The following is a 14,703-nucleotide window of genomic DNA, read 5'->3' as shown; positions in this document are numbered from 1 at the left end:
ATTCAGCTTTAAACAGGCACTCGACTATATCTTCCTGTTCAATTTATCTTCATTACAAACAAACTTTCATATATATCACATTATAGAATAAATGAACAACCGTGCTACTTACTGATATATGTTAAAACGTGTATTCAGATGTTCATTATATATATCATAAGCTATGACTGTACAATGTGTTCCAGTTTTTGAAGAGAAAATATGGCTAATATTTGCAAATATTATATTTTTTTATGAGGAATAATATTTTTCATTTAGTTAAGTCAATTTTTTGCAAGAGCCATTTGTTTATGAAGATATGAGAAATAATTCCTATGGATGTATTTTGTTACATATGCCTAGTTTATGACTTGCATGGAATGAAGCTTACATGAATTTGTGATACACCTTGTTTTAAATTTGTACCGGGGGTTGACACTGACACAACAGGCAGAATGAGTAGCGGGAGGGAGAATTTCTAGGGCAGTACATGACTTGTCACTACCGCTTTGAACAGCTGATAATTGTTTGCAAATTGATCGTTTTTGGTTTCTTGAGCGATTTCTTGTTTAGCATCAATAAAAATGTACAATCTCATACAGGTGGTATCGTCTTTGTTTATAGAAGTCAATATTTATTTCCCTTTGCAAAATCTGAAAATATGTATTCATACGCACATCTGGTTAGTTTCAGCGGCAAATAAAACAGGTAGCATTTGGTAGTTGCATTGCGTCCAACTTGAGTAGATGTCGAAACATTTTTAGATAAACATACGCCTTTCCTTAAGCACAATCAAGTATACACTAAACATTTATTAATCCTCCAGTATACGTTATATTACCCAAAACAACACATACAAATCATACTGATATGTAGATTTACACATGTACAGCAAACAACATCAATATTATTTGCAAATAAAATTCCTCAGCATATACACCAATTCATAATGTGTAAAGCAAGACTGAACCGCATGAACAAACGAATGTTAAGCAGATCTAGAAATAACCTGAGATAAAAGACAATAAGAAAAACACAAAAAAACATATATATTAGGCATTTATATAATGATGCAGTGAAAAATTAGAAAATAATTAAGAAAACTTGCTTTAGTTACGAACCGTTCTGTTCAGAATACTCATTCGTAACCTTCCAAAACTATGGTCGCCATACAGGAACAACGAACAAATCATACTTAAGCAGAAAAATACATGATCTTTCTCCGAGACAGAACAAAAGTATATTCTATGACACCAATCATTATCTGATTGCTACGATGGTGTTCTAACGAAAATCCAGTTATCAGTGATTTCCCAGTCTTCGAATAGGTTGTTTTACAAGTGCTTTGTCCAACAGACTAGCATATCTAATTAAACCTTTCATAATAAAATATATACCACATGTTCGAAAAAAAATAGAATGCATAAAAGAATCATAAATTGATATTTATGGGAAAAAAGACCATCTTATAGGATGATAAGAGGAGCAACCGACTCGTTTTTCTATCAACTCTGTCTTTCCGGCGTTGTCCTCCCGGGCACCCGTTCTCGTTGCGAGGTCGTAAACCCCCATATAAACAAACATTAGTAGATGTTTTACGTGTTAACCTCAAACTTGTTTACCAACTGATGTTTAATTCATTTTTGATTGGCTGTTACCGAGGACAATGTTGTGCCAACTACAATGATAAATGACGTCCACTTAAACGTTGATAAAATATGTGGTCTTGAAGCACATTTGATTTTACACGGATACGCTTCTTGACCCCTTTTTTAACCCTTTTCCATAGCACGTGACCATGTCCCATGGATACAGCAACACCCCAAAACGTATAAATATAGGGATATGCATAGATATAATCATATACCAGGGAGACACGACAGCGGATATACAGTGAAACGACAGATTCTGTCGCCAAGACGCAAGTAAGTTATCCTGTACATGCCTTGAATTGAATAAGAGAATAACTGTAAATTGTTTTTATTCATTCTCTCTCAGAAATTCATATATATATGTATATATATATGATATGATCTATTTGAAAACAGAACAAAATAGGACAAGTGATTAAAATGAATTACAATTTTATCTTGAAATATAATGTGGTGTTTAATCAAAATACAACTACAACGGAACCATATTACTAAGCGAGTATTCGTTTAATTCCTGTCGAATTTATCAGTTCCAAAACGAAATAATATCTTGATGTCGTGAAATTAATCACTAATTTGGTATTGTATAATTGAATATTGCGAAAGCGTCTTAGCAACAGTGTTATGAGTTATAAGGTGAGACATAATTAACGCACCTACTGTATGTTTAATTCAGACAATGTCATTACAGTCGCTATATTGTCTCTTATGTTAAATCGGAATCGAGAACTCTTATGGGTTTTAATTTCAAAGGATAATTAATGTGTAAGCATGTAACTAAAATATGACGACAACTATTAACTGGGTTTATTCTGACTAGAACATATTACACATTTTACATACCTGGACTACATATATCTTGCAAGAAACCAGAACTAGGATCGTGTATAGTGTATAGCACCTGCTGTGTTGAGCGTACCAATAGCCTCTATCAGAAATGTTCAGAAAAACTACTATCAACCGATCACGCTCAAACCATTTACAACAAGGTAATCACTAATGATATGATGAAAACATAACATTACTTTGCTAATAACTGAAACTAAAACTAATTATTTTTTGTCCCAAATCAGTCGTAAAACATTGACTAGGCTAACTAACTAGACATTATGTGAGTGAAACACACACTCTCTGGAGGTTCAACTAATCTACATCGGTGAATATTATATGAAGGTTGCTGTATTATTATACGCCTATCAACAATTTTAATGGGACTTTTATTGTATGGGGAGCCCCCTACCGTCCGTTCAGACTTTGGGTTCCGCAAAATCCGCTTATATTTAATAAACGTACGGTGCTCTGATTGAAGATTGTAAGTTTCCGCAAGATAACTTGCTGAAATATCGTTCGATTTCGGTGAAGTTTCGTATGCATGTACATTATACAAAGACTTTGGTTTAGTTCGAACTTGTTTAATATTTATATTGTGCAAGGACAAAGGCTACACTGATATAATTTTGGTCAAGATATTTTGTTTTTGGTAAGAAGCTAATGGCCACGTAGTGCTCCGTAAACAAGAGGCTGCATGTCAGTTCTGCAAAATTTCTTTTAATATATTGATATGAATGACATTTTCGTTCCCAGATATTTTCATGTTTTTTCCTGGCTTAACATTTTAGAGTAGGAAGTAGGAATGTTTTACAAGGTTGATTAAACACTAGCAGTTTTAAATTATTGAACTTTTGGAGGGTTAGAGTTATGTCTAGGTCAGAAGTTAATTGATATTGGAAACATTGATAATATGATTCGTCGGAACTATATAAGTATGTATTTGGCTTTGCAAAAACAGCTAGAAAATTTCGTTTTACTCATGATTTGCAGTTTTAACAATCATTATAGTAAATAAGATAATTTACACGACACGACATGTTTTTTTAGAGGCCATGTCTGGAGGGGTATTTTTCCCACACCAGTCACTGCTTTAATCGACATATTAGTATGCACGGCATACTTGGCCCAACAAAATGCCAGTTTAACCAATTAAGGTCCTCTAGCCTACTATTACGGTGTGTTAGCTTTCAGATCTGCTCCCACTTAATGAACAAAAACAATCAATACCTGCTCTCAAGGTGATAATGCTGATAACACACTTTTTTTCTCCCGAGCCATGTCGGAAGTAAAAGTAACACATTTGTTGACAGAGAAACAAACAAAAAAGCTTTAACTTTCCAACAAACAGATTTCAAATAACCATAAACAGTTTTAAAACCTATTTATCGTACTGTCATTCAAAATTAATGGCAGCAACGTTGGTCTCTCGAGATCAGCAACAAAGATTTTAAAGAACAACGGAAGCTTAAAACATGTGTTCCCAGTCGAAAAAGATGTCCTCTCTCGGCTCCGTACTGGGGACACGTATTCTGCTCATTCGTGCCTTTTAAAACGAGAAGATCCACCTACATGCAACGCATGTGACACTCAATTTACAGTGGAATATTTTTTTAGAATGTTCTGATTTCAAACACATTCGTGAAAATTACTTTCGAGCTCCGGATATCATATCCGTTTTCACTTCCGTAGAGGCTTTATTTAACTTTTTAAAAGACATCGGTCTATTTTATAGACTTTGAAGTCTTTTGACCAACCCTATCCTCTTTGACGCTATCTATACAATACATCACATTTTCTATATTATCTACATGCATTCATTATCTCTTTAACTTTTTTTTATTCTAACCCCTTTCAAATTCTAATTATTTACACATACATGTACCTTGATAATGCTTTAAAAAATATTTATCTTTATCTAGTTTGTTTGAAAAACAAAAACACCATGGCCCTAAATGACCATAGTTGTCGATAGGCCGTAACACAAAAATAAAATGACTATAAAAGAATATTTAACGACTTCAAATAGCATCAGAATAGGTATTGCAAAAAGGGGCAAAATGTTTTGCTTTCGTTGTAAAAATGGTGGGTGCGATCGAGGACTACGGCTTCTGTTTCGGACGATAGGAATTAAGGAGGTGTTGGATAGAAGGTGAAAATCGGTCCACGATAAATGTTGGATGTTTTAGTGTAACCCAATTAATTTGAACAAATTACGTATTAAAGCAATGCTTACACCTCATCTCGACCGCAAGTTTGACTGCAGCGCCCCTCAGTGGGATCAGTGTGGCAATAACAAAAACATAATTGTAGTCTGCTTGCACATTTAAGTTACATTTACAATTTTTGCATTGAAATTTTCCTTAATAATTTATCTTTCTAGCATTTATAATTTGATAATTTACTGGATATGCCTACTTTTTGGAACTTCTGTTCCGCTACTCCTTTGTTTTTTTATAAAATATCAAAGTACTGAAAATACTGAATCAATTCTGCCATCTGATCTTAAAACGTTTTGCATGGCGACCAGCAACTCTGTATTGAATACTTGATTGGATTATGGTAAAAAACAACAGTTTATGTGTATGTGTATAGAATGTGACTTAAGCAGCACGTGTTTGAGCATTTTCCTTAAAAATGATTCAATGTCAATTCACATTTTAATCATTGGTGAAATCCTTTTTATTTTGTTTATTTCTGAAATACATTTGAAAATGTGTTCTACAGTACTCATATGCGATGCATTGCATGTATTTATAGCATGGGAACCCAACATAACTGCATGCTTTACTTTATTATAGTAATATTTAATATTTTGTAATGAATAACATAATATATTTTTGCTGCAGACAAAACGCATGACCCGACGCATCATTTTTATCACTCAATCATCCTTACAGAATTTATTTAAGAAAGGCCCTCAGAGCCTACCAGTGACATGAGATATAGAGTTTCTGTTTTAGAGAATTGGAATGCATATAATGCTCTATTCACAGGGAAATCATACACATAAACGGCTAACAGACAAAAAAAAAAAGCTTGTATAGCAAGTATTTGCCGGGAAATAAACAAAGCCTAATTCAGTCTATGTCATTATACTGGTTGTAAAATTATTATTAAATATGGAATTTCAAATATCCCATTGGCCTTAAAATTCTTTAAAAAAATAGGTCTGAATTTCTTAACCTATATCAACTCTGTGGCTACGAAACGATGCGAAGATCATTATTTGCACAAGCATTATAGTCTCTCATTCATATTAGCAACTATTTAAATCATAACACTATGCTTTAAACCCGTGACCTTAAATGGAGACCTTGTATTGAAAATTTAAAAATCGATATATACGTTTAGCTACTCATTATCTAAATAGCATGACCCTAGGACGTATGGTTCTTCAGACGAATTTTTGTTTTTGAAGATTTTAACAAATTGTTCCTTTGTGACCTTGAAAGATGGTCGTGGTTATTTATTCAAATAATATTAATAGCCAATAATCGCATTTCCTACAGCTCAAAAAACATAACCTGAGGTGTAATGTTTGCTGCGAAGACTTGTTTTAGACTCTTATATATTTGACCCTACGTACCTCGAATGACGGTCAATGCGATTTATTGGTTCAACACTAAAACAATAATTGGAATCGATTATGCAATGTCACTTCATAAATTTAAACACCAATAGCCCAACACAAATTTGGTTTAAGTTCAAAATGGTGGTCACGGTCAATTGATTGTTATTTTAATACCGAACTCGGTTAGACTTTGTAAGACTACTGTAGAGAAGCAGCTTTTTGTAGGTAAACTATGTAAATTGCGACTATCTAACCCAGCCCCTCCTTTTCATAATCGCCATCCATTGATAAATGAATATGATATTGCACCCTTTTCCTGGTGACATTCAATATCAATCCATCAAGTTTTAATACATAAAATACCAATCGAGATAATGGCGCCAATATACTCTCGAACATCTATCACCAGATATTAACCAAAGTGTAGGCTAATCAATTTGTCGATTTGATTAATCTTACTGTACGACAAGTGTACAGTGTACACAAACGTATAGCGTAGCCTAATTGACGGCGATTGTAATTTTCATCTCATGCATAATTTCCACATTTGTGCATATTCATGAACGTTTCATTGGTTATTTGTCTGATGAAGGTGTAAGCGTACATACCGTGCTAGTAATCAAAATTTCACGCATAAACACGTACCTGTTTGCACTTCGAGAACCTTCTGAAATCCTTACTTGCCAACCTGAAAAAAGGTTTGGAAACGAATGGGTGCATATTTCATGACTGAAACAGCCCTTATAAAGGTCCAACTGAAGTATTAACAAGAGCCACATTCATAATTTATAAAAAAAAAATGGGATTCTCATCTCCTCAACATGCCCCATACAAATTTATGGTCAAATTAGTATTGAAAAATAATGTACAATACTCTTTCTATGATCGTGTGACAGTCGACACTCAGGTTGTTCAGTACTTTGATATTTGGCAAAAAGATAAGGGGGTACGGGGAAAGAAGTTCCGAAAAGTGGGCATACACAGTGAAAGATATTTTAAAGTGTAAATATATGATGGACCCCGACCTGTATCATGCTTATATTCTAACTTAAGTGAGAAATGCAAAAATTAAAAAATGCTAGTATTTCATGTCAAATAATGAGTAAAAAAGTAATTTGCAAGAAAATCACATCACCCTTGGGCAATTGCTATATACCACCGGAAAAGGCATTGAAATATCATTTTACAACGAAAGAAGTTTTTGTTTTGTTTTGTGTATTCCAAAATGTATTGTATGAAAGGCACATCGTGTTCTGGGCATCTTGAAAATTGATGTAAGGGGCGTTGCAGTCACAAATTGTTTCTTTATGAGGAATAAACATTGTTTTTATATGTATTTCATGTTTAAGCTTAATTAGTGTTTGTTTACACAAATTCAATTGGTCGTGGGCCTTCATGGAACATCTTCTCTATACATTGGGGATACTTCTATCCATACAAATTCAAGAGAGCAGGGACGAGACAATATATATTAAAAGGCTCGTTTACGTGTACAAGTTAGCCCAAGTTGCCTCTGACCCTGACACAATGTTTGTTTGTTTGTTTGTTTGATTTTGTTTAACGTCCTATTAACAGCTAAGATAATTTAAGGAAGGCCTCCCCTGTGTGCAAGGTGCATGCGTGTAGTGTATGTGTGTGTATTTTGGGAGGCTGCGATATAGACTTCGATATTGTGACAGATATATGTCCCACACCAGACATCTATCTGTCAAAATGTCTAAAGTTGGTGTCAGGACCAGATAAAACTCAGGCTAATTTATGAAAATGCTTAAATAGCTATGTAATATATTTAAAACATATCCGTGAAAATCCTTTGTTAAGAAAGGCTTGTCCCGTGGTTGGTGTAAGGGGTTTGCTGTCCGGTGCCTATTTGTACCTGTCTCATCCCGGAAATAATGATTTCCTGATGTCTATTAATACTGCGGAGATGCCAACAAATATTTCCTCATTTGAATATTGACATGTGTGTAATTAACTATTCACATGTGTACAATTAACTTCTGATGATGACAAAGTACTGCTAAGAGGATTATATAAGTTTCAACACGGACTAAGAATATTATACATTGATTTCATAGTGCAGTTAGAAGCTGCCCTCTCTGGGGTCCCCTTTTTAACTTGGCAACTCAGTCAGATCACCTGTGTTGACAGCTTTATATCAAAACCGTCACGTGAAGTTATCTGGGCTTTCCCGTAGATATTGAGCAGTCAAAACGGAAATTAAGAACGGACTCTGAATATGGGGAGAGCAAAGACGCGTCCCTTTAACATCCCACCAGTCTCACCTACATATAGCAGTTGTAACACATGCTGTAAAGAGGCGTTACTAAGCATAAACATTAAAGCCTACATTTAAGTTAATTACAAGAGTCTCAATTTACACAAAGTCACTTTTGAAAACAAATTAAACAAACTTTCAATCAGGCATCACAATATACTACCACAAATACATAGACCACAACTGCGATTACAATCTAAACTTTAGATGCATCGCGCTAGTCTTTGTGCTATAAGTAGACCAGATAACAAAATATTGGCAAAACCTGTAATGCAGTAAAATAAATACCGAATCTTACATCACTGATCATTCATATGTGTCCTTTTATCTCAATATAAGAAATCAAAGGTAACTGCACTGTACTGGCGAGAATGTTAGTGAGTTTACCGGTAATATAATAGTAGCTAGTGTTCGGGAGCTACACCAAAATGTTTGATTGGTTTCAATGGACACGTCTGACAGTGTGATTATTGGCATGAACTGCATACTGTACTAAAAACCAATCGTTACCAATTTAAGCCGAAGAACAGACGAAGACGGACACTATCAATATACAAATTGAAATCAGAGGACGATTCTGATATAGCAGGCACGTAAATAAGATACGCATTCAAAACAACGGCTACAGTGAATGATATTTGCGATGTTATATTGCTGACAAATTTCTTGTATTTCTTCTTAATACCTTGTATAACCTTACATTTCCACACATCAACTTCTAAAAGTGAAAGTTTTATCAAACAACTTTTGCTTCTCAGTTTAATGTAGCATTAGAGCACCTAGCCAAGGAACGCATATGCTTCATGCACTTTGGTTTTGTCATATTGGCGAATTTGGATCAAGTGAAAAGTAAAAGCACTGGGCGTTAAATAGTAATACCACGGAATTGTATATCCACATGTGTATGTGAACAACCAACTTATGTATAGTACCAATCAAACTGTAATGTCACGGACAGATTTGAATAACAAGATATTTCAAAATATTCTCTTACGGACAAATGACCAGGGGCGTTAAGGGTTATTTCCGGCCCCATCGGGGATTTATAATTACTTGTTATATTCGTTATCTTTAATAAATGAGGTACACAAATATGAAATTTCAAATTTATACGACAACTGGATTAGGAGATATGGCATTACAAAGAGAGACATAACCCCGCTTTTTCGTGATAAATTGCGTTAATATCGACTGTTGTGCGCTATTTGGTTGAAAACTGGCAAATTAACTAAACACTCTTCAATATTTGAAAGTCTCCGCATGCAACAAACAAATACATATTTGACATGATATTGTCACACCAGTGTTCATTCCGAGAAAGGCATATTTGTTTGTCACATGCAGAGGCTTTCATTTCTGCATGCTAACTGTCCAAAATAACCATATTTTGGCTATTTCTGCATAACAACGTAATTGTGTTGCTATGAAAGGGCAGCTACACATGCGTATTGGAAAACATCTGCACCAAGAAGGATAGCCCCAATGAACCAATATGATATTTATAACAGAAATTCGTAAGTAAATTCAAATAATTTATACTTTATCTGAGGCAAACAATTACCAAAAACGTTCCAACTCCTTTGAATAACATGACAGTTCAAAATATTATTTCATTGAAATATTGCTTTAGATGTCGACAGAAATTGGAACGCAAAATAAAAATGACCACTTTAAATTTCCCCACTCTATTGTTGGATTAGGTTTAATTTTACATGAAATCACTAACATGTTAGTCTGTTTGTATGAAATTAGCGAATATACAATTGTTATGTCATCTTTAACGTGTATTGAAATATATGAGAAAGTGTAACATTCTGAGACACTAATTGTCTACTCTGTTCAACAAATATTAAAATACGTTTGAACAACAACACTAAAAATAACTAAACAGCTTCCCCACTCGCAATTGGCTTGAAGTAAATACCACAAACCCAAGCACAAGCAATTTTTGCTTCATATTCCATGCACATTTTTTTTCAGAAAAGAAACAGGTACCCAAAACTCCACTTATCGCCAGCTCCCTCTACAAAAATACCGGTAACAAGCGAGTCGCAGACAAAACACAATTAATTTAATTTTTAGATCAACTTTAAAAAGGGCAAGCGCTCATGGGTTGGAGGTTCCACTGAACTTCAAAGAGAATATGATACCGTTTGCAAACCTGTCTCATATGCTGATTTCATGTATTGACGAAGGACGTCGATAGGTTTGTGGGTTTGATTGATTGAAACACACATATGGCGTAAAGCATAGCGTTGATATTTATTGTTAATAGCTGTCGACTTTATGGCGTCTGAAAATAACAGAAAAAAATAACAGTATCCTTCCCAAATATATCGAGGGTAAATTGAACAACAAATATGGTCTGAAATGATAAAAACTCGCAGCTTGTAGTGAAATTAAAAACATGTAGGAATGTGGTACCAGTAAACTCGCAAATTCCCCTAATTCAATTAATTAGATACCTAACTTAATTAATCACACATTAAGCCCCGAGATAGCCATGTACCAATACATATTTTTAACCTTTATCGCTGAAGTTTGATTTGTATGGCTATTATTATGTGCTTTACAAGACTATATACATGCGGATGTGTGTACATCTACGAAATGGATATATCGATATATGTGTTCCCCTGAAAAATTCATGCATATATTGACGTGGATAAAACAGTTTTAAATAAAATAAAATAAATAAATAGCATTTGATATAGCGTCCTATCTAGCTAACATAAGCCACTCTAAAGCGCTTAACAGTACATAGATATACAATTTTATACAATCAATACAATTATCATATACATTAACCAATACAATATTGAGGTATTCGCCGGAGCTGCGTTATCAGGTGCAAACTACTTCGCTTGGCGTTACGATAAAACTACAACATTTTAATTGGATGTCTCAACATTTTGAAGGCTGAATTTTCAATATGAAATAAAACTGTTAGGAACGAACTACTAGTCCTGTACAATTTCATATTGAAACCTGTTTATATAATGCAACAGGTAATTGTTATTTAAATGAATATTAAACAGTATCGTGTTCATGTGAAAAATGAGAAAAAGTAAAACAAAAAAGGATGATATTTAGATATTTAAAGGAATGTTCGGCAAATTAGAATTTAGAAAAACGTACCTTAGTTTTGTTTGTTTTGAGACCAATTGTTCTTACCTTACCTACAAATATTAAATCTGTCTAGAAACCCGATGTTAATTTTACCTCACACACTCCTTTACGGGGTTAGCAAACGAATTTAAAATAAGTTCAGCTGACGTTCTTCGTACGACAAAGTGACCAATAGTTAAACCGAAGGAATAACGACATGGTGTTCTGCAGAGCAATGTAACTGTAGGTAGAGCATGTAAACTCTTGAAGAGATCTGCATCTGAGGGTGGGGTTCTGAAAATCATAATATAATGCATTTCCGACTGCTGGTCTAATATGGTTCATGTGTTTTTAAGTCGTAATACACAGGGGGATGTGGTTTGAACTGGTTTGTTTTTTTGTTATTTTGTTTTGGTTTTATTGACTACTAACAGCTTTAATCATTTAAGGAAGTGCCTCTTTGTGACATTTCAACATCAATTTGTTATTTTTATTACTGTATATTTTCTAACTTTAGCATATGTTCAATGTATTCATAAAACATATTCAAATATCATAATTGGTATATATTTGCATGCTATAACAACGAAAAGTTTTGTTAATCATCGATAGCAACTGGTCCCTTAGGTAAATGGCAATTAGTTCATAACGGCACTTTTTTTTTTTGATACAAGCAAACGCTATTTATAAGTCAAATCCATGCCATTACTACTTGCACTTCTTCTATTCGATATCGTTTTAAGAGTACATTGTATTTCCGAGACATTTTTTTATGGGTAGATATATTTTTGTTAGTATAAAAGTAAGTTTGCACCTTCATATTTCGATGAAAATTGGTATTTGAAAATTATGTATTTCATATTTAACTCTTTTGATTCATTTGTCGAAAGATGTAATTTTAGCAGATGCATATATATATATATATATATATATAGTTATTTACAAACGTATTTGGTTTTATATTGCTTTCCAGGATGAAGATGATCCTTGTTTTCCTGTTTTTTCTGTGTACCACAGTTGCTGGAGTTCTTGGTTAGTATGAACTTCATATATAACTTTGCTCCTAGTTTTAAACTGTTTCAGTAATTCTGTGGTGATCTTTGAACAGTTTTTCTATTGATTTAGTAATGAAAATGATATTAGTAATAGACAACATGTGTATAGCGCCCTATAGAATTGCACAATTACTCTAAGTTGCTTTAAAGCACATGAAGCAATAGAGTTAGAATGCAGACGTAAAAAGATAGGTCTTTATATCCTGTTTGAATTTAGACCGAAAGCTTGACTTCCTGGTAACAGATGGTAAGCTATTCAAAAGCGTGGCCGAATCTTTCCAAAGTACTGTTACCATAGTTCACAGAACGAATGTTGGGATATAAGCTCATGTAAATACTGTTAAATTTAGTGCCTTGTATGTATACAAAAAAAATGTATGCTGCGACCTATATATTACATGTAACCAGTGCTATGAATATGGTACTAGTGTGATGTGTTCTCATCTCTGCAGACCTATGTGACGCAACACAGCTGAGAATGTTTAAACATATATTAACAGTAATAAAAATAGCATGCATGGTGATATTATCAATTCAACACTTCTCATTTGTCGATTACGTTTCCGAGGTCTATACTCTATGATCTGGTGGTGAATCACTTGCGCCATGTTGCTGACAGTGATTCTCGCTGGCCGCTTGTTGTAGTGATTTCGACTAAAAAATGGCATTCAATTTTATAAAAAAAAATGCACACAAATAAGTTAAAAACGTTATGAAACAATGCATATAAATAAGAGTCGTACATACTTTTTTCTGTCCCATAGGCCTATGTATACGATACAAAATACTTAATTGTTGATTTGATACTGGGCGGTATTTTTTCCACTTCTCCCTGTCCATTCAAGGCTTCTTCAGCATTGATCTAACATATGCCGTCTTAAAACACAATAAAACCTTTGACTAAGCCAATGATTTCTTCATGATGGATAAAATCAAAGGAAGCAGTGCTTCAAGACATTGTTTTAGTAGGTCTGTGGAAGCGGACCAGCTCACAGGACTTCGATTACGAGGTCATTATGATAATGCGCCAGTCGTCCTGGTTTGTCTTATAACAGTTTTGGTGATGGGGAATGCACATTTTGTACCACGTGCACGTCTAGATATATGTAATTGCTAGCATGGAATCACATTCAGAACTTATTTATATATAACATGTACTTTTCCTGCAAACATGGTTATTATGTATGCAGCTGTTTTAAGGTATGAAATAAATATATAATTATATATACATTTGTATAATAACAAGCGTCTCTGATACAGTTATGGGATCGTACAAAGCTTCAAAAATAAGTATAAAAACCTGAAACATCATATACAGAGAAAACTCCGTACATCTTACTGGAGCCATATTGATAATATCATCACCCCAGAAAACACAACCAATGAAAACAAATTTTCCTGCAAAAAACGGTTTTGGTCATATATAAAATCCAAACGATCAGACCATAGTGGCATAGCTCCTCTGAAAAAGGACGGTAAACTTGTTTATGACCCTACCACCAAGGCCCAGGTGCTAAACGCACAATTTCAATCTGTTTTTACTCCTCCTGAAATCTTTACCGACCAGCAGTTTCGCACTAGATGCAACATGTCTACTCACGATAAATACCCTGCCATGCCTGAAATTTCTATACATGAAAAGGGCGTCTTAAAACTGCTCCAAGGCCTAAATCCATACAAGGCCTCGGGCCCTGATGACATCAAACCCAGNATGGAAATCTGCAAATGTATCACCTGCTCATAAAAAGGGTCCAAAATTTCACCCAGAAAACTACAGGCCCATATCTCTGACCTGTATCTGTAGCAAAATTATGGAACACATTGTGGTCTCAACTATCATGACCCATGCCGATACCCATAACATATTGTATCCGTTCCAACATGGTTTTCGCAAATCGCGATCATGCGAAACCGAACTTCTTGAATTTGTGGATGGCATCTCAAAGAATCTTGATGAGGGACGCCAAACAGATATCCTCATAATGGACTTTTCTAAGGCTTTCGACAAGGTCAGTCATTCTCTCCTAAACCATAAACTAAAACATTATGGTATACGTGGAAATGTCGCAAACTGGATCGAGAGTTTCCTGACCGGTAGAACTCAGACAGTAGTAGTTGAAGGGGAGAAGTCTGATTTTGTCGATGTCCATTCCGGGGTACCCCAGGGGTCAGTTTTGGGACTCAGTTTATTTCTTTACTTTACAAACGATATCCATGTGGGTCTAAATG

General features: G+C 34.4%; 1 protein-coding gene across 1 annotated transcript in view; it reads left to right on the top strand.

The window, feature by feature from the left end:
- The first annotated feature begins 1,862 nt into the window (after window positions 1–1,862).
- LOC110459746 (keratin-associated protein 5-1-like) overlaps window positions 1,863–14,703 on the top strand; it is a 29,086-nt gene continuing 16,245 nt past the window's right edge. Inside the window, exons 1-2 of the mRNA XM_021512159.1 lie at window positions 1,863–1,904; window positions 12,393–12,451. Coding sequence (XP_021367834.1) covers window positions 12,394–12,451 — 58 coding nt within the window. The 5' untranslated portion in view covers window positions 1,863–1,904; window position 12,393. The remainder of the gene's footprint in view (window positions 1,905–12,392; window positions 12,452–14,703) is intronic.

Source organism: Mizuhopecten yessoensis, unplaced genomic scaffold (assembly GCF_002113885.1).
Source record: "Mizuhopecten yessoensis strain PY_sf001 unplaced genomic scaffold, ASM211388v2 scaffold10203, whole genome shotgun sequence".
NCBI lineage: Eukaryota > Metazoa > Mollusca > Bivalvia > Pectinida > Pectinidae > Mizuhopecten > Mizuhopecten yessoensis.
Note: the sequence above shows the minus strand (reverse complement) of the source record. Positions and strands in the feature narration are given on the sequence as shown.